Source organism: Neodiprion pinetum, chromosome 3 (genome assembly GCF_021155775.2).
Source record: "Neodiprion pinetum isolate iyNeoPine1 chromosome 3, iyNeoPine1.2, whole genome shotgun sequence".
NCBI classification, from domain to species: domain Eukaryota; kingdom Metazoa; phylum Arthropoda; class Insecta; order Hymenoptera; family Diprionidae; genus Neodiprion; species Neodiprion pinetum.
The window spans coordinates 21,061,677-21,084,578 of record NC_060234.1 but is presented as its reverse complement, the minus strand read 5'-3'; the positions used below and the strand labels follow the sequence as shown (position 1 = coordinate 21,084,578).

Genomic DNA, 22,902 nt, shown 5'->3' with positions numbered 1-22,902 from the left:
TGGTAGTTTGAATATTATTGGTATTGCTAGAAAATATCGTTACTTTGTTTAGTGTAATTATAGTTGTTTATACTGAATTTTCGGAATATTGTTATTCCGATATCGTTGCATTTTTTTTTCAATCAAATAAGACGTTAACATCAATTTATTCTATTCCAACATCAAATTATAGGAACAGTTACAGAAAAATATCGAACAGATTGCCTGAACTAAAAGGTGTAATAATATATATATTCGATTTTTTAGGTAAAAGCAGCAAAATTCATTCTCACTTTTAAGCCTTGAATTATGTTTTTCGGTTATGGTAAAAAATTAAAATGGTTGAGGACTGCATAGCGACTACAATTATAAATTTCTCTCGGTGTGTTCAACCCGTTTCACTATTTCACGACACGTCCGCAAACGTATGAAAGATGTAACAGAAGATTTGTGGGAAAATACTCGTGACATTCTTCCAGGTTTTACTTTACATCGAGTTTAGATAAACAGGAAACTAAAATCTGACCTCACCGACTTGGCAGACTTTCTCAAGTACGTAATATACTCGTATATCCTCCACTGAAATGGCGCGTTTATGTTTCTTCCATGCATCGTATCTCTTGTAAAATAATTTTATCCAAACCCTCGACACACCTTATACTGTAAAAGAATAATAATATTCCTACGTACAAGTAATTCAAGGAAGAAAAATCAAACCAAACAACCATTGCATTGAATTTACAATTATGAAATTTATTACATTCCTGTGTACCTGCGTCACATTGGAACCCAATTCGTTATTGATCGAAACGCAAATAAATTCACTCATTTGAATATATGCAACGAGACTGTGTTTTGGAAAAAGCGAGTATACTTGGAGTTTTAGAGGTGGAGGAAATACGAGCGTCGAACTTTGAGAAAGCTTAGGCGGTAACTACATCGGCCAATACCTAACTGGGAGAAAATTGGAGCAGATATGCAAGCTACGAGCCGTAATACAGGGGTACTCGAGCTGAACGAGGCGAGCTTTGCGGCTCGGAGGCTGTGCAGGATGCAATCCGGGATAAATTCTGTGCTTTCTTCATCTTTGTGCGGTTAACTACTGATAAGAAAGCTCCCAATTACCGTAGGACCGAGTTGGCTCCTTGCTAATTCTCACAGCGATTCTCTCGTTCCTTTACCCCTCGGGGCTTCAGCCGAGTCTCGGATCCTCGGATCCTTGGAACCGACTCGCTGCGGTCCTCCTTTACGAGCTATTATTTCTTTAGAGGTCCTCGGAGCCGCGCACACACACCGCCAAAACTACCTAGCGATGCAATCAACGGTCTTCCTCTTCGTGCGCTCGCTAACGAGCGCTTTCTTGGCAAGGATTAGCGGCTACATACGAACCGAGGATTTTTCAACGATCAACGTACCTGTTCCGTAAAGTTTCAATCGATGACGCCCCAATTCTTCCCTGATCGAGATGCGGCTTAGATCGGAAAGCTCTATCCATCAACGAGCGATCGAGTCGCTGATGCGAGCCCAGCATGATAGGAAAGAATACGAGTCGGATGGTGAACATACTTTTTGGAAAAAAACACGAATCGATCAAATTTTGCAACGCCATGAAAGTCTTGGATTTGATTACTGAGTCTAATCGAAAACAAACACCGAAAAACAGAGACATTGTCGTCTTTTGTTGGGATCCAGTGAGTCCATTCTGATCAGAGAACATCGGTTCAATTGAATCGGCGATCCGGTGCTAGGTGTTAATTAGTCGCGATGTGCCGTCCAGGGGCTAAACGGCTGTGCAATGGCGAGTGCAACTGGATTAGCCGGCTAGGATGGCGTAATCCCGGTGTTCCGTCTCGACCAATTTCCCCAAATATTCGTGGAGGCTCTACGAAGCGGAGACAACGCGCCCTGACAAGCGTACCGTTGGATCAAAATGGCGAACATCCGGGATGATTTGATTCGGAATTCTCTTCCCTCTAAACGCTTCAACGTTTGGCATTTATTATGGAAAAGAAGAAATGATGGTTTACAGTATTTTTCGGTCTCGGACCACGAGAATTGAACACTGTGAAATTCAGAGCGATTGGTCCTAAAAGGATGTACACATGTGTTGGTGACAGTAAAAACTACTCGTGAAAAGTATGAAAAACAGTTGTATTTAAACTATGTGAATCGTTACGAGGTTGTTCGTCTTTTTTACTTTTCATTTTTTTTTTTTTTTTTACATGAAACGGTAAACCTTCTCTTGGTGGAAAATTCATTGGCCAACGAATCTTTTCTGAAAATTTGTTCGGTAAATTTGTTACCGCGATAAAGAACGAGCACTTTGAGGATTGAAAATGAAGTTAGGAAGGGACGAAAGTTTTTTGAAAGTAATGACGTTTGACAAAGAAAAAAAAAAAAAAAAAACGCTAACAAACAATTTCCGGCGGATAATATCCCGAGTTTGGAAATGAGGAAATATCTGCAGTAACCGAGGCGTAAGTTTTTGAGAGGTCACGCGGACGTTTCTTATTATCTCCGCTTTCGATGGAAGCTTTTTTCGTATCCTCGTATCGCTGTTGTTCCACAGAGACGCAGTAGATCTCAGTGCAGTATAAACTTTTTTGTTACCTCTTGTATAACTGCGTGGGCGGCTACATCCGCCAGACGCGCACAGAAGCACGCTCGGCTGCCTGCCTGGCCCTATAGACGTTTCTTGGGTGTGAATTATTATGATTCCCAGAGACGATTACGACGTCACTTGAAATATCCCAAGAATCAGCTTCACTGCAGGGGTACGAGAAATTCGCGAAGTTAAAATTTACATCGTTTCTCAGCTGCGGAAAGAATACCGCGATCATTACGTTGTTTTTTCCTGTATGAGTGATGTTAGTCGTTGTTCAACAATGCCGAAGAGCGGGTTTAGAGCAAGCACTGTGATGTAAGGTACGTGGAGCAGGCCAGCAAATACACCCAATAAAATTCATCGATTATCTTCGGAGAATCAAATCCACGTAAAGCTGTACTATGAATTAAAAATTCACTCGTCGAAGCAATTTAAGGCACTCGAAGTAATGTCCACAACCTTAATTTGACGAAGGAATGAGAAATAGAAAAAAAATTCACTTCCCCGCGTGACCCACTTAGATGGGTAAGTCAAGTCGGGGCGTTATATACGAGCCACTTGGGAGTCCGTCCTTCGTTGTTAAAAACACATCAGAAAACGAGAATTGCTTGTGTTGTTTCTTTTTTTTTTTTTTTTATTAATAAACAGTTTGCGAGTTTCGATTTCTATCAAGATTCGACGGGCGATAACTGCTGTCAAAAATTAATGAATACATTAAAAAATGAATGTATGAATATTTTTTACATCGACGTTAAGTTAACGAGTGGGAAGACGATTAACGTCGTTTTCTCCTTCAATTCTAACTGTTTGGGATAATTTTTCATGAAGGACCGAAACAATTCTGTTTTCTTTCCGAAAATTTTAACTTTGGATACACAGAGAGGTTCAAATATTTATTTCTTCACAGCATACAAATTTCAATTCATTAAATTCATTAAATTCATCTTTTTCACTATTCATTGACTTATCGAATGAACGAATGATAGATGAAAAAAATTTGTAACCAGCTATTAAGTTGGTGATAGGAAAGCTTGCAGACTCGCGAATAGATCTTCAGAGTGACAATTTTTCTTCTTTGACATTTAATTGGCGGATTACCGATTCCTCACAAAATTGGTGTGACAGCTTGTCTTTCTCTCTTCTCGCCAAACCGAAAAATGACACATCAACTCAATTTTTTCGCAGGCTTCAGAGCTTCGAGACAGCCGATTGGTTTGTCGCAGGCCGCAGTTAAGGTACCCCAACTGCGGTATCGCAATTTCGAAAAGCACTCATAAATTTTTTACTCCCCTCGCCAAAAGCGGTGGAAGCAGGAAATTTGATACTCGAGTATTGTACATAATACATATAATAAGAAGATGTGAAAAGGAAGGAGCTTCTCGCCTCCGGCTCTAAGAGCCGCGCAGAGATGTCTACCAGCTATCGTGTTTCCTCTTCATAACGCTTTCCAGTCCCTCCGCCTTCTGTCTTTCTTGCATTTGTCTTCGTTTCTTGCGCCAACTTGCACTTCACACCGTGCTGCGATAAATTTCCGCTGGTTTAAAATTTTACTCATATTCGTCCCCGTTTATACAGCTATTTTTCTTCTTCTTCTTCTTCTTCTTCTTCTTCGTCTTCTCAGTTTCTGCAGAAGCACGAAAGCAATTATGCAATTGAATCCCGTTTATAACCAACGAAATATGAGTCAACGGATATAGAAACAAAAAAAAAAAAGCAAATCAGTCATTGGATAAGTGCCCGCTCTATAAATACCCGCTCCGTAAGTGCCCGCTCGTTAAGTACCCGTTCCATAAGTCTCAGCTCGATAAATACCCGCTCCGTAAGTCTCCGTTCGATAAATACTCGCCAGCTAAATATCTAAAAAGTAACTTTTGGAAAATTTTCACTCTGAGATGGAAATTTCAGCTTGAATTCCAATCATTACTCAGTAAGCTAAAGATAAAAGTATCACTTGACAGCTTGTGACAAATTATGGTGTATAACCTCGACGACTTTATTTTTTATAATACGAGACGTTTCGCCTCACGTCACATCGCATCTTTTATATTCATCGAGTCAAATCCACTCGCTGGTAGCGAGATATTTCACATTGATTATACACATTTCCCCAGCGATCATGTTTACTCCTTGTACACGCCGAGAGTTCTTCTTGAAAGTACTCACTTGACAATTCCAACTTGTATAGTTTATAAGCTTAGCCAACTTTGTCAAAATTTTACTCGCATAGTGAGCAATCTCGACGAATTTGTGCTTCCTCTAAATGCAAAAAAGTTGGATTTCTAGGGTGTGCAATTCGTCGCAATTGCATGGCGTGACTATGTGACATTCTTCTCAGATTTCAGCACTGATGACTACAAAATCCTCGCAGTTAGAGATTTTTTTGAACATCGTCACTTTTATAATAAAATAAGTACTGCGAACGAGTCCAATAAGCGTATATTTTAAACTGAAAAATCTACCCTGTTGTCGGTGAGGCTTAGAGTTGAGATAAAAATCTGAAAAAATTAGGCAATTGTTGTTGAATTGTTTGAAATTGATTTGGGGGGTATGCTTGAAAAAATTTTTCAAAGCCCCAAGTATGGGACACCCTGGTAATCGACCCCTACCGTGTGAGCAGAATCTTTTAAAACTTAGCCACGCCTGTAAACTAGACGAGTTGCAATTGTCGAGCAAGTCCTTTCAAGAAGAACTCTCAGTATGTATGAATGCATCAAAGAGATAAGAATTTATTCACGCGTAGAGGTGATAACTTCGGTTTCGGCTTGCACTTTCGAGGTTCGCTCGTAAATTCCTTTCCCTTTTTTTCATTGCTTTTATTTAGTTTTATTTGAGTTTTTTCTCCCCCAAGCCAAGGGGGGCAAAGTATAACACACGCTTACCTCTGCACGTGGGGAAAAAAGCCGGAGGGCATAAACGTGGCGGTGAGGGTGGAAAGTTTACGCGGAGTTCAAGCCGGACTTGTAAGCTGTAATAAGCCTCGTTCTATCCAGCGATTACCAACAAGAGAGCGATAAAGTTATACACCATATACCAGAATTGTCGAAACTTTGTTTACAATTTTTTCTTCTTCGTGTCCTCCTTGTTTATTTTTCTTTTATATTATTACGTTTTTCAGTTTCACTTTTTCCTTGTCACTTTTTATTTATCGTCCAATGCTACGGCGCTTTCTCCGCGGAAACCCGCGCTGTTAAATCCCGGATCCCAAACCGCAATTTCTAATGCAGTCATCCCGTAACCCGCCTCCTCAAATCTGTTCAAACATCTGCGGATGAACAAGTTATTATCCTCGTCCGGCGCGAGTGTCAAAACTTTGTTAATTCGTCTGTGAAAGTTTAAACTTCAATACCAACCCCGAGTCTTCTCCCCTTTCGGGTTACTTCCGGACTACTGTCGATATTGCCTTCTTTATTACGGCGGCCCGAAGTTAAATGGCGTATTTTTGACCACCCGTCATTAAAGATATCTTGAAATATCTTTAAAGTCACAAATTTCATAGCGTTTTCCAATTGAACCTTCGTCTTCAAATTTTCAGCACTTCCCGTGATCGGAAAAAATTTAATCACACGTGTCTCTTACGATTATTTGGATTGTGTGAGAGAAAATCTCATCTGTCGGAATATGAAATCCTTTTTTAAGATTCCCATAAACTGCCAATTAATAATAATATTATTTTGATATTTTCACCTTCGTAGTTTCAGTCTATTTTCACTCCGGCAATATGTAAGTGGTACAAATATTCTAAGAACATAGAAGATACCTGGAACAGTTGTACCGATTCATCGTTAATTACGATCTAATTTTCAATCCAGTCCAAAATTATCGGGATATTCTCGAAAATGCTTACTTTGGCACACGATCAAGTGAGAACGATTCATTTTTTAGTTCTTCTGATCTCGAAACGTAAAAAAACATGTTTTTATAGTAGTTCTTTAGGATATACCCAAACATGAATTTCATCAAATGAAAATCCAAACGCCGACAGATATGATTGTTAAAATTTCGAAGTCAAACCGAAAATGTCAATGTCAAAAACGAGAATGAAGTTGATCAAACTGTTTTTTGTTAGCTTACGGTAAGGTCTACAGGGTTGGGTTGAAATTCCAAATTTGAAAAGTTCCGAAAGCGCCAAATTCCGAATTTTTTGCCAGCGAAACTTGAAGTAAAGAAATCAAACTTTGACGAGACATCAAAGTTTCCAATGACCCGAAACCCGACTCTCAAAATTCCAAAAGTGCAAAAATGAGAAGATTTAAAAATCTGATGCATCGAAATTCTGAACGATCAAAGATTATCAGTTGTGTGAATTTTTCCGATTTTTTACATCCACTCGTTGAAAAAACTGCGCTGTGTGAGTATGTTTCAATTTTCGGAATCCTGCTCCATCGAAACTTTATTCTTCGAAATCTTGCATTTCGGAACTTTGATAAATCGGATTTGCGACCATTTGAAACTTTGCTATTTCGTAAAATTTTGATTTCTTCACTTCAAATTTCCCCACCAAACGATACGGAATTAGACGCTTTCGGAACGTTTAAAAATCGGAACTTCAACCCGGGCCCAGGCCTACAAACCGCGAGATTTTCATATCACATACAGGCCCGTAACATACCGTTAAAATTCCCGTCAGACGGCACTTTTCTTCCGTGAATTCTGCAACTGCTTGGTCGCAACCGCGTATCGGGAAATATGCTTGCGGCGACATAAAATTATTTATCGAGGCCGAAAGGGGGACGAGCTCGACGTATGCTCGGGGCGAGTGACACGCGTATGTGCAAGCACTCCAAGTCGGAAGCTGAGTTCCCCCTTATTAGTTTTATTCGATGCCCCCCGGGGGCTTCGAGTCACTCGAGTCGAACCGCGCAGGCGGCGCCTCGGTCAATGGGGATGTAACTGGGTCAGATGGTTCGGGCAATTTGACTAATCTTCGGTCTAATATCGCGTCGAAATGTACGGTAACACCGGGGTTATTGGACGCAGTTACCTTAATTGTGAGCGTTAACTTAAGACGCGCTTATAATATGTAAAGCTTTCAGCTTCGAACCGTTTTCCTCGACGCGCGCTTACATTCCGTTGATGGGTTATTAGACGTGTTTTTCAATTGCCCTAATTTAAATTTCATCCACCGAGAACGATTTTCATATCTTACGTAGAATACTTTATTTCCACTTGCGTCGTTTGGATTATTGCTGGAATTATTTCGGATCCACCGATACTTTCATTTTTCGAAATGGTGGTTTTAGAATGCTGTATGAAAAGAATTATTTATGAAATCAATTGAAAAAGAAATTATTCTATTCGTAGTAAACTGTCAATCTTGACTTTTATGTGTATAAATAAACCAATTGGTCTTCGATATTGATGATTCAACGAAGCACAAGAAACCATACTTTGACTACACTGAGAAAAATTTCATTTGTCATAGTAACTAGAAAAATTCAGTGAAACAGGTATCCTTGAAAAAAACTGTTTCAATATTTTTGGAATTGCGAAAAATAAGGTACGCGTAACCATTTTGCGCTATCGTCGATCCTTTTTTGGTCATTGCAACGCAAAATTAGTTTGTTCGGTTTACCCTACTTTTTCAGTTAAACAAGGCTTTAACGTCAATTTATTCTTGCGCAAGCAATAAATTTCCGCAACAGTTACACGAAAATATAGTAACGGTGATCGTAATGAGAAAGAATAGTAACGGATACTAGACTTTCCGGTAACAGCTAGAAAACTAATTTTCATTTTCTACCTAGAACTGTATTTATCGATTATGGTAAAAAATGAAAATAGTTAAGTACTGAGCGGTAACCGAAACTAAAAATTTCTCTCTTCTTCATTCTCAAAAAATCAATCGACTCTCAACGTTCGCCTTCAAAAGCCTACATAGATCATCTTTCAGTCTTAATCTCGGTTGAGTCTAGTTACGAAATAGGAAATAAATGCAGGGTCAAGGGCAGCGGTTGATTTTGGAAATCTGATAAAAAGCTAATGATGTAATTCAGGGCTCGAAGTAATTCGATATATAAAGTGAATTATTACAGCACAGCACAATGTGTGTCGCAATAAAGAATTATAATTTGTTCGATCGTTACATCGGGCGAAGGAAAGGTAATCAGACGATGGATTTTGACGCAGCTAGAGTTTCTGTTTATTATTTTAATCACAGCCGATATCTCAAAGCTGAAAACAGTTGTTCCATTCACGCAACCCTGATAGGAACTCGTTAGAGCGTAGAAGTTGTGCGGACCTTGAGTGCTTACGACCCTCGTGACTTTCGAAAACATATTGTGTCCAAAGGGATTCTAAATTATACAGCTACCGTTCGGACGGACGACTGATGAGGAATTAAAAAGCTGTTCGAATCGTCGCCAACGTTTGTCACGCTACTCGAGCTCACTCGGCGTGTGGTTTTATTTTCGTATATTTGTGAAAAAAAAAAAAATTACAGAGCATGAATTGTGGTCAACTTTTTCTTTTTCGATATTGAAAAAGAAAAATCACAGGATTTTTCATCGCAAACTTTAAGCTCGATGGGAAAACCACACCCATCGAGGGAAGGAGAATTTAAATCTTGTTTGTTATATATATATATATATATATAATTTTTATTTTTTTTTATGTATAATTTGAATCGGATAAATTGCCGTACACACCCCTACATGCCCGATACCATGTTCCCATAAATCATTCCCAATTCTCTCCGACATATACATATCTACATTCTTGCGTGAATACTACAGAATGCGTGTACGAATGAAGCAAAAGAGAGAGAGAAAGAGAGTGAGAGAGGGAGGTAATCTCTGAAAAATAGGAGCTGATTTCGGCGCGTTGCTTTGGCCGATAGGAATGAGGTTGGGTAAAATTAACTGGCGTAATTCGGTAGGAATCAGCCGGGCCTCGAGCCCTTCTTTCACGTCCCGTATAGGCCGGGTGGTTCGGATCGTCTGTCTGGCAATGCAGAGAAGAAGATAACGTCGGGCAGTCTTCCTCCCCCTCCCCCCGAGTTCGTGACAAGAAAACATTCGTTAGGGAAGTCGGTATACCGTAATTGTACATCGTTCTCGGTGTGTGTTTGGGGGTTTGTTAAAAGCTTGGCTAAGCCGTGACGCCGGTTACATCCGCACGAACTTGCCCTGATCGTCCCGTCCCCGAAGCACATTCCTCATCAATTCGTCACGTCATCCAATTAATTATCGCCCCCACGAGCCAACAGCTGCCAATATAATTGTCTAGCCAGGTACTAACAGACACCGGGTAAATCATGCAGGACGGCGGTGCGTCTTGATTTATCGACGATCGACAATCGGCATGTCAACTTTGTGTCAGCTGAAATACGCGGGATCGAAATTCAAGAGTTAAACTTTTGGATCTTGTGAGTAGTATTGAGCTTTTCTTTTTGTGTCTGAATTTATCGAGTTCTGCTCATTTGGCAAATTCGACAAGTGCGGCGAATGTTTTTTTTTTTTTTTCCTATCTCATTGAATCATCGGAATTGAAAAATAAGACGTGCGAGTCATTGACGTTAGCCGGAGAATTTTAAAACCGGTTACGGGAATAGCGAGACTTAGAATTTGAACAGCCTGTTTTCGGAGGCTTTTTTTCTTTCTTTAACATGTTTTGAAATGATTCTACTTTGAGACGTATAGAGCGAATGTGATGTAGTTTTTTCTAAATTGGGAAATGATTTTTGACGATTACCTATAGTGCAAAATTTAAAAAGCTTTCGCCGCCACTAGATAATAGAGTAGCAAAATTTTGTAAAATGAAAGAAAAGACTTCTGAATCATGCCAACCAAGTAGAAAGAAGTCGTCAGTTCAATTATTAGCATTGAAAAGTTGAATTCAAGTCACGATAAAATATCGTAACGATGATGTAACGTACATGAGTTTGAAAAAGGTGGCAATTTGACTGGTTGAAAAAGTCTAAATTCCGATAAGTAGCACGAAATTCGTGCCGTAAGATTTTAAACTATTCAGAAATTATAATCGTAATAAAAATATACCTCAAACCGTTCCTAAACAATAATACTGTTCCATTATATGAAATAATTTGGTTCACTTTGACTGGAAAATACCTTATTTGACCAAAAAAAATTACTGTCATCAGTTACAATGAAGTTTTCCATAATTTCATCAGATTGAAATAAGTTGAAATTTATTGACTTCGTGCGATCAATAATTCCTACAATAGTGCCAAAGAAGTGACATTACATAAAACAAAATTATACGAAATAATTTTGAAAAATTAACAAAATTTTGATTCATCGCAAAAATTTGTTTACAAAAGAAGAGAATTATTTTTTTGCGTCAAGCGTGACTGTAGCTAGTGAAATATGATACTAACGGGCAATTCCGTGATACCCAGACCAACGTCCGACCGTCAACATTTCTGATTTTGTTTAATAAAATTTTCTGTAATTGTCCTAACTCTGAAACAGTGCCCTGAATTTTTTCAGATTTTTTATTCAACTGCTTAATTATTCAATAATATTCCAATTAATTTTGAAAAAGACCTTTTTAGTATTCTCAAAAAGTTCTCAAAAAGTGTATTTTTTACTCCAAACATTTCGAGACCGTACCCATGATGGGTCAATTTTTTCGATTTTATGTAGTGTTTAGAAAGATGGCAAAAAGATATGGATCATCGACGTGGGATCGGCGAATTAGTGATGAGAACGAGTGTGAATGAAACGAAAGTGATGTTGAGATGGAGAGAGATAATGAATACCGATAATTGAGATTTTTATTGGTTTCGATGAGGCGATACAAACCGTATCGCAAGAGAACGTTACAGAGAGTGATGATTTTACAGAGCGAGAGAACACATAGATTATACACATACATGATTTCGAGATAGTAGACAATACATGAGATACAGCTGATGGGTTTTGAGTCGCGACACGGGCAAGAGGCGAGATTTGACGCAGAGACGGCAAGTAAACATTGCACGCGAGTGTGCGTACATGTGCGAGGACGATTTTGAGTGTCGCGAGACACACATTTAACTATTCGATACCTTGCCGAAACATGTAGCACTTTCAATTTTTTTAGTCAGCTAAAATACTGTTTGATCGGCCTGAAAAATTCCCATCAAAATCCTGAAACTTCTATTTCTCACTTGAAATATTTTTAGACCGGTTCGTAAATGGAGTGACTTACATCTATATATATTTTTTTTTTTTTTCGACACATTCGACTTTTTTTTGTATCAACAACACAATGAAACCGGTCTAGAAATTTTTCAAGTGACAGCCAGAAGTTTTTAGAATTTTTTGAAAATTTTCGAACCGTCCAAACGTTGTTTCAGTCGATCAAAAAGATTACATGTGCTAAAAAAAAATTTTTATAAATCGATCCATCATGAGCCTGGTCTTGGAATGTTTGGAAAAGGAAATACAGTTTTTGAGAATTTTGAAGAAGGTCCTTTTCAATCTTATCGCTCTTAGTATTTATAAATATTGCCCAGTTGATCGAAAAAATCTGAAAATATTCATGGTACTGTTTCAGAGTCGGGACAGTTGCTGAAACAATTTTGAAGAAAATCAAAAATTGCGAGAATCAGGCGTTGGTTGGGTTGGAATGGAATTCCCCCGTACAAGCAGTTTCCAAAAAGTTGTCACTAAAGCCAAACCGAAGCGTCACTATAACCAATAAAATTCAATCATCATCTCGCATCGCGCATAACGGCCAAAACGCAGCTAGTAGTAAAAGTCGGCGCGCGGTCAGCCGGCGGTCTCGCAGTTCAGGTCGGTTTGAAAAGTGTGTCCCGATACGCCGGGCGCATCGGGGATGAAGATGGGTTGTTTTTTCCCCCCGATTCGTTAAGGGCTTGTCGTTCGAGTCACACGGGGGGTGGAGGTGGAACGACGATGAAGCGGATCCGAGGGCGCTCTGGCGGTAGATTTTCGAACCAAACGAGGAACACCGAGCAGAAACCCTCAGTTGCGGAGAAACCGCCACGCGATATCGTCGTCTCGTGTCTCTCCCCCGAACGGGACGCGTCGATTAATTCGCGAGGATCGCGGGGCGCCAAATTTCATCCCCGATGAGTTTAACAACGAAGCGTCAAAGCCACCGAGGAGCTTTCGCTGCATCGTTCGAGTATCGCGGGGTAACAGCTCGACGTGAATATTCGACAACCACACCGTGTGACCGTGTTTTATCTATTTTTTTCATTCTTCTGTGTGGTTTTTCAATTGTGGATACGATTGCCGTTTGATGTTCGTAAGAATGCTTTGGTATGTGTGCAAGAAGGTTCGATGTATATCAAACGACGAAACGACGATTCGCAAAAGCGCGCCTGCCAAACTGATTGTGAGAGAAAGAAGTCTGAAGTTGAATCATCCAAATGTACGATCACGGACGGCGAAATGAATATTTATTTGTGGCGCTTCGAGATTTGTCGGTACCTGACAAAAATTTCAGTTCATTCAAATAGTCCAACTAAACGTTTTGCTAGATCAACGGATCTTGAGTCGAGACAAATAAATATTCATTCCGCCGACCGTGACCGCACATTTAGTTAATTGACCGAATTTTTTATCTCAGTGTACTTACGACTTCACCCTCCGGAGTATTCTGGGTCTATTTGAAGTTCGGGTTTGAGTTTTAATCGACGTGGAATCGAGAATTCGCTTACCACTAATTGTAAGGAAAGAACCCGAAGTGTACCTCACCGATTTTATTCATTTTTTAGCACTTAAAATCCCCAAAGTTTACTCGGTTTTCAAATATTTTTCTACAACGAAGTAAAATTTTTTGATAAATCTAATTGAACATTATTCACTCTCAACACACGATAATTATCGCAGTGTTTTTATGTTCAGGGCTGCTTTCCTCATGTTTTAAGTGGTAAACTTTCAGGGTGGTTTCTGTCTCTGAAACGAGCCAAATTAAGTGGAAACACACGTATATGTTTACTGGTATTTGATGTTACGTAAAATGTCACGGAGTAAAGAAAATCTGTGAACTGCACTTCGGATACGTTTCTTGTTGGAAACCAATTGATACCGTTGGGTTGGATGAAATTTTTACACCACACGCTGGCGAAAGACTTCTTTCGTAATCTTATTGTCTTTCCCATTTCTTTTCAATAATTTCCAAGTGTGTATCAAGCCTCGATGATGCATTAAAGCGTGAGAAAAAAGAATCGGATAAGCGTCGCGACAAGATTTTAAAAACAAAGTCCTCCCGCTGACAGTATTTTTTCACGTCTTGTTACACCCTCGGATAATTAGCAGTCATTAGCAGAAACTCGGCTACGGGATTCTAGGGGATGATGAAGGTGGGCACAATGGGCCGCCGGGAAATTATCGGGTGATCCATACTGAGCCGGATGTAAACAACCTCGACCAATATCCGCCGTAACCATTGTCTTACCAATTTGAAAAATTTTACTTGCGTAAGCTCATCGCGGCTCGAGTTTCCCTGGAAACATGATAATCGAAAATCTGCTGGCGTCGCAGCCGCGTCGATTATGTAAATATAATTCATTACGGGAAAATGGGGCTCGGTAATTAGGCAACAACCTCGTTTTTATTTTATTTTATTTTATTTTTTTTTCTGCTTCCTTTTAGCTCAAATCAATTCAACGACGCGTTTCATTACTCTTGAAAATGTGGAAAATTACCAGAGCTTTGAATTTTCTCCGTATCGATCTCGGACTTGCGTATTAATAGGTTATTTCACCGAATTCGCGGCCGAGGAATCTTGATCGTTATTTGGATGACGAAATTTCTCGATAACTATCGACGGGAAGTCTATTGATGGCGGTTATACCCTGCGTGCAAATCGTACTAGGTTTTTGATCGATCTAGTTAAGGGCTAAATTATTCATCAATTCATTCGCCATCGCGCTTGTATAACACACTTCTGAATCTATTTGCCAACGCCACGGGGTGATTAAAGATTTACTAGCGAGCATGTGTGTGCCTTGAACTTCGATGTATCGTCAAAATGCTCGAGAAGCTCGAAGTTCGGGGAATTGCTTAACCGAAATAAATTTCGGGACGACGCGCGGCAAGAAACAGGAGTATTTTATTCCCGATGAGCTTTTCATCGACAGTCGCGCACGTCGAATGTCCCAGATCAAATATTGAAATATCGCCAAGAGCGAGAGACGCCCTTGAAATGTGCTGATAAAGTTTTTACCTAACGGCATGAATTTGACGCCCCGCGTTCTCCTAAAGGGATGAAACATTAAATTTCAAGGCTTACGTTGAACCCGTTGATTGAATCGATTACATACGTGGATGAAAAATGTTCATCCCAGTGCCGAAAGGAGAACCTGATGAATAATTCACCCGTTCAAATATATGAATTCAAGTTCAATTTCACCCTTCATTATTATTCACGGGGGTTGGGAAAATTCACCCGGAGGGAAATGTTGACCGTGAAATAGATCCTCTCGAATTTAATTGGCATCGAGAATCTAAGCAAACTGTTTCACCCTTCTGTTCCAGAATCGCATATCGAACGAACGGACGAGGCAACAGTGATGCAGATATCAGTGATACGAGTGAAAAAATGCCCGGTGATTATCGCATCTCTGTTAATCGTGGATCGGATCACCCTGTGAAGTGCGCCGTTAAATGCGAGAAAACCGAGCGTTGAAACTCTTCCCGTTTCTGGTTAAAGGTGTGATAAGTTCCGGTGTGGAAAAGTGACACAGGATTGTGAACGACATCAGTGACTGTGACTGTGACTGATCAGCCTCGATCAAATGCATCCTTCGCGCCTGGTCGGAGCGCAGTTTCAAATCGAAGGAAAGCTTCGTCCGGTTTAACCGCAAGCTGCAACTGCTGCCGCTGCTGCTGTCGGGAAGCAGCAATTGTGACAGTGATACCTAGTGACAGTGATGTGGGTGCCAGAGCTTTTGCCCTCGAGTGCTGCAGGTGAAAGGAAGTCCGGTTAGTCGGGAAGGAATACCGGAAGTCGCTGCAGGATGAAGGCCGTTCCGCACCTTTGGCTCCACGCTCTCTGGCCTCTGCTGGCGCTGCTTTCTCGTCAGTCTGGTTCGTAACTTTGAATTTTCCATTTTTTTTTTTCTTTTTTTGGTTATCAATTGTTAGTTCACGGAAGCCGTGATTCCTATGCGTGTAGATCAGGGTGTTCAAACCAAAAACCAAAAAAAAAAAAATATTCTTCAAACGCGCATCGATATTTATGGTAAATTATTTCAAATAGAATACTTCATTGTCGGCCAAATATGAGCTTTTAATATTGATATTTATAAGTGCTTATTTCATTTTCTCCATTTTCCATTTGAATAACATGTAAACAAAAATTGCAAAATTTTAGAATTTCTTTTACCTCGTAAACGCTTGACTTATAAACTATCTAAGTACAGATTGTTACAGGAAATTTTACGTACTGTAAAAAAGTACTGACAGAATTTTACCAACCATAATCGATTGAGATATATTCGCCTATACACATTGAGTCATTTTGTATATCTCCTAATCGGTTGGTGTAAGTATTTTTTTATAGAGCGTGAAACTTCCTGCAGCAATCTGTATCTAGATAGTTTGTAAGTCAAGCCGTATGCGAGGACAAAATATTCAGAAGGTTTTACTTTTTATACATGGAAAATGGAAAAAACAAAATAGGCACCTCCAAAGAGCTCGTATTTGACTAACAATGATATATTCTATTTGAGATGCTCTACCGAAATTTTTATGAGCGTTATATAATGATTTGTCAAACGGATACTCAATGTACAACCATCTCGTAGTGAAATGAATAAAGTTTATCGACTTTTGGCCAAACGACACCCTTGAGCATATTTCCAGCATCAGAAACTTATTTTTGCTGTTCTTCTAACGTTGACTAGTGTTCGAGAGAATTGGAAATAACAAAAATAAGCTTTTAAGCACGTCGGGGATGTTGTTCGATTTGTGATTCATTACAAGAAGAGTTCACTGAAATTTGTTGAAGAATAACCGAAACGTTGATTTGTTTTTTTTTTTTTTTTTGTTTATAATAATGGACGTCGCGTAAGAAAAAAATTTCTTAATCAGGATGGTCAGTATGATTAACATACAAATTGCACTTCCATTTCCGACATAGTTTCAGTGAGCTTTTATGAAACAAAATCTCGAGCGCTTCTTTCACGTGAAGTGCAACTAAAAAAAAAAAGCAAATTTGGTTACAGAATTCAGTTCAGCTGTCAATATCTTTAAAAAAATAAAGTTTGTCTTTGATTTCTTTAGTGACTGAATCTTATTGTCATTTGAACTGTGATGCATAAATAAATGAACGTGTCGACGGAGCCAGAATAAAAGACAATTTTTTATAAAATTGTAGTCAAGGGGAATTTTCGCTATTAGAAATAGTCATACCATGAAGCGTGATTTCTCTATATTTCTCTAAAAATATATCGGCCTTTTAGTTCGCAATTCTTCTTCCACATGAAGAAAGTATTATTGTCCGATTAAATTCGATATTTATTTTCGTCAGCATCTTCTTCTTTTCTATTTCATGGATTTTCTCGCGTCTACGTGACTCAGTCAGCTTGTCCGCTGGTGTCAGACTTCCGATTACTTATTGCAGTCTCGTCTTCATCAATTCGATTGAGGATTACAACCGAGGATGAAAAAAAAATATCGATTCTTCGGATCTGTTTCACTATTTACAACGTGAGAAGATTAACAATTGCCGTAGCATTTATTCCGCCTTCCGTGAATTTTCGTAACGTATTCTTTTATCCACTGTGAATGTGAACACGGATAATTGGAAGATCAAACGTAGAATCACCGTAAAATTCACTTTATTTCGCGACAAAGGTAAAATAAAACCATAAATTTGAAACACGGTGTCCATTACGAGAATATCGCTTTTGCCGCATAAGAATTCTCTTTCAATATTCTTTCTAAAATTCTGTATCCTTCTTTTTCTGTTAAGATAAAATCTTATCCGACAGTAGATACCCAAGGTACATTATTTTTTATTTCATTTTCTTTCATTCCAAGTTCGCCTGAAAGATTCTCTCGTTAAGAGAAGCTTTTTCCAATCGTCAAGGTACGCAACGCTGCGCAATTCTCTCTCGCACACGAAACTTTCCACACCCTTAATATTGTGCGTATATATCCTAAGCTTCGCAATATGTTCCGAACGTATTATTACGAATATGAAATAAGCGCGTGAGCCGATGTGTACGACCAACAAAGAGATTGAATCGAGAGTAACTCGCGAGTGCTTTAATTGTCCCTTCAACTGTGCTGTTATTGTGAACATTTGTTATCGGAGAGGCGAGACATGGAGAAGAAAAAAAAAAAAACGATAAAAATATCACCATCTCTGTTTCGCAATATTTTATCTCTCTTTTTTATTTTTTCTCTTTCTACATTTTTGGGGCGCAAGGTTGAAGTTCTGAATTTGAAAAGTTCCGAAAGCGCACGATTCCGAATTGTTTGGTGGCGAAACTTGAAGTAAAGAAATCAAACTTTGACAAAACAACAAAGTTTCGAATGTTCGGAAACCCAATGGCTGAAAGTTCTAAAATACAAAGTTTCGAAAATAATATTTCGATACAGTGAAATTCCGAGTATTAAAATATACTCACAGAGCGTAGTTTACTTAACGAGTGGGTGGAAGAAATCAGAAAGTCGGAATAACCGGAATTCTGAACATAAAATATCGAAAATCAAAAACAAAGAAGGAACGAAGCGGTGAAATTTCACCGAATCAGAAATTCACAGAATGATTGAAACTTTGATTTTTTCGGAGTTACGTCATTTCGGCATTTTGTCCTTTCGAAACTTTGAGTTTCGGTTTTCGAAATATTCCAAATTTTGATATTTATTCAAAGTTTGATTTCTTTACTCCAACTTCCGCCACCAAAAAATTCTGAACTTGGCGCTTTCGTAAGTTTTTAAATTCCGAATTTCAACCCCGCCCCATTGTCACCTTTCCGGAACACGCGTTCCGCGCGCTTCGATACACGGAAATTGATTATGAATTGCCCTACCGAATTCGGCCTGCAGTTTAGCCAGCCGATTGGCAATTAATACGCGTTTGTTTTAAAATCACGCTTCGTTAGCGCCGCTGCAAAAGTGCGGACTGCGGTCGTCAAGGGTGGGGGGATTTTCACCACCACGTTAAAATTGAACGAATGGAACCGAAAACCGTATAGAAATGAAAACAGAATATTGAAATTTGCGCTCCAATGTTCGCTCTGAATGCGTGGCTACCGTGTTCGAGAAAAAAATGTACATCGTTTCGCGAACCGAATGCTGCGATGGTTGAACAGCGCTGGGAGTTTGCACGCTGATAGAAGACTTTTATTTTCAACCAAATAAATTACTCGTCACATTTTTTTGAAAATTATTTCTGGGCAGGACAATTTCTCGTTGTAGTTAACGACTCGATTAATTTTACAATTACCTGATTCGATCGGATAGTTTCTTCGAAATTGTGAAATGGGGAGAAAAAAACAAATTTTCGATCGAGTGAAATATACTTTCAAATACAAACCGGCGATTTCGATGTGATACATTTGATGAATTACCACTTATTTCATAGCATTATCAAAATAGTAGATCCAGCTGAAGTTTTTCGTACAGTTTGTTATTAAATCAATTTGTTGCACAAGATACCGAGTCTTAAAACATTTTTAAACTCTTATTAGATACAACGTTTTGCTGGCTTGTACGAGTATATTGATCTCAAAATTAGCTTTGGATATTCGAAATAAACGTTTTTCTGATTTGAAATTCGAAAATTGTCTTAAACACGAAACCTTATCAATTCAAAACGCGACACGGTCGGTGCTTGTATTTTAATTTAAACTTTAACCGGCAGCGATGATAATCTTTGTCGCTGAGTACGGACATTAATGTGAGTGATTCTTTTTACAGGGGAGAGCTAAAGGGAGGGTTGAAGGCTCGTGTGAAATACTCGTGAACCGGTTTTGCGTGTACTTTTAATCACTCGCTTCGCGGGTGTTATTCATATTTCAGTATCATATTTTTCCACCGTCGTGCAGCTCTCACTTTGAATAGTCTCCAAGAGCCGTTATCTACCCTCTGCATGGCTCGAATTAACTTCAGCTGTGAACCCCACAAATTAACAGCATCTAATCTCGGTAATCATATAAAGCGAAGGGTTTTTGTCATGCGAGTTAACCTACGTATAAGGTTAATGTAACGGAGAACAGAATTATTTTTTCACGAATATCGGTAATTCAACTGATGTTGAAATTTATAAAAAGAATTTTAAGCGAACTTTTCCATCTCCGAGAATTTATAATCGCGAATAATTCAATTTCGATATCCGATATAGGTAGAGATTCCGGGGGTAATGGACCCTGTTCCAAATCCACGCCAATCAGGCCTTTTTGGTGTCTCCGTTTTTTTTTTTTTTTTTCTACCGTTATTCGGTGTCAATGTGTAGAAATTTTTTAGGACTGTCGTTAAATCATCTCGCAATTAGTGAGGTACAAATATGATTGAATGGTTTATTTCTGCGAATTCCTGTCTCTTTTCACGGTGCATAAGGATTTGAAACGCGCGAAGAAACTACTACCGACATGATAAAAGTAGGTTTATGTACAAGAAAATATTGAATCGTTATCAGCACTACATTTTTTCCAAGTCCAAGATTCGACTGATCGAAAATTCGAGATTTCATTTATCCGAACGATCTTTTATACGAAAAAGTATTTTCAGAACAGTCTGCATTCCGAATGAACAAAGCACAGAATGTGAGGATGTAGAAAAATGAAAGTTCCGAAATTAAAAATTGATAGCGTTTAATACTTCGAACAGTCAAAAAACTAAAAAAATTATTTGTCGAAAATCAAAGTTCAGAAGGAGTAAAATTTCGATCCATAAAATGCAGGGGAATCAAAATCCCAAAAGGACGAAATAACGAATTTTCTGAAAAATATTTGGAATTTGTGAAATTCGTCAATTCGATGCTAGTTTTATCAAGATTAGCTCAATTGGACAATCGTCTGTGTCATTAAAGAAAAAAAGTCGTGTCATTTCACAAGCGAAACGCCATCTATTAGCTGAAACTGATGACGTTGGAAAAAGTGAATCCGTTTCTAAATAAATTTATTTAAAAAGAAACAATTTTTTTTCCATTCTGTCTCAGTGGGTTTCGGGATTTTAACCTTTCGAGACATTCGGCAGTCGTTATTGATAAGTTCGGATTCATGAATTTTCGAAAATGCACGAGTTTGAGATTTGTAAAGTTGGCTGTTTGACTGTTTCGTTATTTTTGCAATCCAACATTTTGCCCTTCGTAAACTTACCCATTTCCAAATAAAATTTCGGTTCTAATTTATTTGCGAATTTCAGCTTACCTCGATTTTTATTTTTCTACAATACAATTTCACGCATTGGGGGTCATTCTACGTTTTTGTTCGTCGGTAATTTGACTTTCGGGATTTTGTCCCGTCGCGCGTCTTTCTGGTATTTCGCATTATTTTCACCCAACCCAGAATCCGAGGCTTCAAATTGTCAACGAGCGTGCCAAGGTCCACTTACAAAATGGATTTGTTGGAATCCGGAAGCAGCAGGTGTCGAAAAATGTGTCTCTAATAGGCGGGGCATACAGAGCGAAATGTTTGCACGACTAATTTCGTGCCCCTGTTTATTTTTCTCGCGAAACAAGCTGGCGCGAGTAGCGATAACGTGTTCGTTAGCCGGCGAGCATAATTAGTGGTGCACTTTTTACGGAGGCTCGTATAGAGGTGCCGGTTATCGAGGTCTGGGATCAAACTGCGAGGCTCGCAGTCAGCCTGACAAGATTAAAAGTCGAGCCACGCATTCAGTGAAAGCTGCGAGTAATTGAAAAAAATCAAAGAAATAAATAACCACTAATTGCCAATGTTAAAAAAACCGTACTGCAAAAGGCTTAAATATTGATCCTTTATTCCAAATCGCTTTGATAATTATTCAAAATGTACACTGAGAGAGATTTTTAGTTTCGGTTACCACTCGGTCCTTAAATATTTTCATTTTTTACCACGATCGAAAAATATAATGCTAGGTACAAAATGAAAATTGGTTTGGTAGCTGTTACCGGAAAGTCTAGTATCCGTTACTATTCTTTCTCATCACGATCGCTGTTACTATATTTTCTTGTAAATGTTGCGAAAATTTAATGCTTGTGCAACGATAAATTGACGTTAAAGCTTTGTTTAATTAAAAAAGTAGAGTAAACCGAACAAACTGATTTTGCGTTGCAATTGCCAAAAAAGGATCGACGATAGCGCAAAATGGTTACGCGTACCTCGTTTTTCATAATTCCAACAATATTCAAACAGATTTTTCAACGATGCCTGTTACTGAATTTTTCCAGTTACTACAACAAATGAAATTTTCCCGTAACTCAGTACCGTAGTCAATTCAATGTAAATTGCCATTTGATGTTGGAAAATTTAAATATTTGACGATGAAAGAACGATAGGAGAAAAGTTTTGCGTTAAATTTGTCGAAAATTCTAGCTTCTTTTGCACTTGTATTTTTAAACAGATCTTCGTATCCGAAGGATACATTATTTTGGTTGATACTCGTTGCACGGCTGACTCGTAATAAAATTAATGAAATGCATCGAAGCTCGGTCAACTCGTCCCAAAGCGCGATAAGTTCTTCAGCGATTGTTTTCAGATTCTTACACCATTATTCAAACTCTGTCAATGAACTTGCTGGTGATTGACAGGCCTGGATGACCGGAATATAATTTATGACGAAGAGTCTCTAGTGCATCGCTTCTGTTTGGTTTGACGTTCTATTGATTTCACAGCCACTTGTTGTTCACGGATTTAACTAAAAATAAAAAATATCTATTGAAACGGAATTTCGCGCTGTTATTTAGAATTTTGTAATTTAAAAAAGATGTTGAGACAATCACAAAAATACTCTGTTCAGATCGAACGATGATCATTCTTATCTAGTGTCTTTGAGAAAAGAAGTCTATTTTTCATTGAAAAAAATAATCTTCTCAAAAATATTTCACGCTCGATCTAAAATTCCATTTTTCGACTGATTCGTTTTGACAATATTATTCACTATTATTTTTTCCTTATTTTCACCAACCGTGGAGTTTAACAATATACGATTCGATTCGATTGATTACATATCAGTATAATCGGATAAACAGAGAAAAAGTAATTTTCCTTTATAAGAAATATCGACTTGGAATCATGGTTATCCGAGATAGCAAAATTTTCGCAACTTTCTATTGGTGAATATAATCTCAAATAATGAAATTATCACGGAATTATTTTCCCCCACTTGCAATGTTTTTTAAAATTCAGTCATCAAATTGTTGATGTATGTGAATTGGTCATATATAAAAATTATTTAAATTAACGGAGA

General features: G+C 38.5%; 1 protein-coding gene across 9 annotated transcripts in view; it reads left to right on the top strand.

Moving 5' to 3' along the window:
- LOC124214239 (protein amalgam) overlaps positions 1–22,902 on the top strand; it is a 224,261-nt gene that overhangs the window by 110,768 nt on the left and 90,591 nt on the right. For 2 of the 9 annotated variants that reach the window (XM_046616445.2, XM_046616451.2), the window contains exons 1-2: positions 12,532–12,813; positions 15,037–15,588. In XM_046616445.2, the coding sequence (XP_046472401.1) occupies positions 15,519–15,588 (70 nt within the window). In that variant the 5' untranslated portion in view covers positions 12,532–12,813; positions 15,037–15,518. Of the gene's footprint in view, positions 1–12,531; positions 12,926–13,163; positions 13,175–15,036; positions 15,589–22,902 lie in introns of those variants that run through there. The other 7 variants (XM_046616449.2, XM_046616448.2, XM_069134498.1 and 4 more) reach the window with 7 other exon arrangements.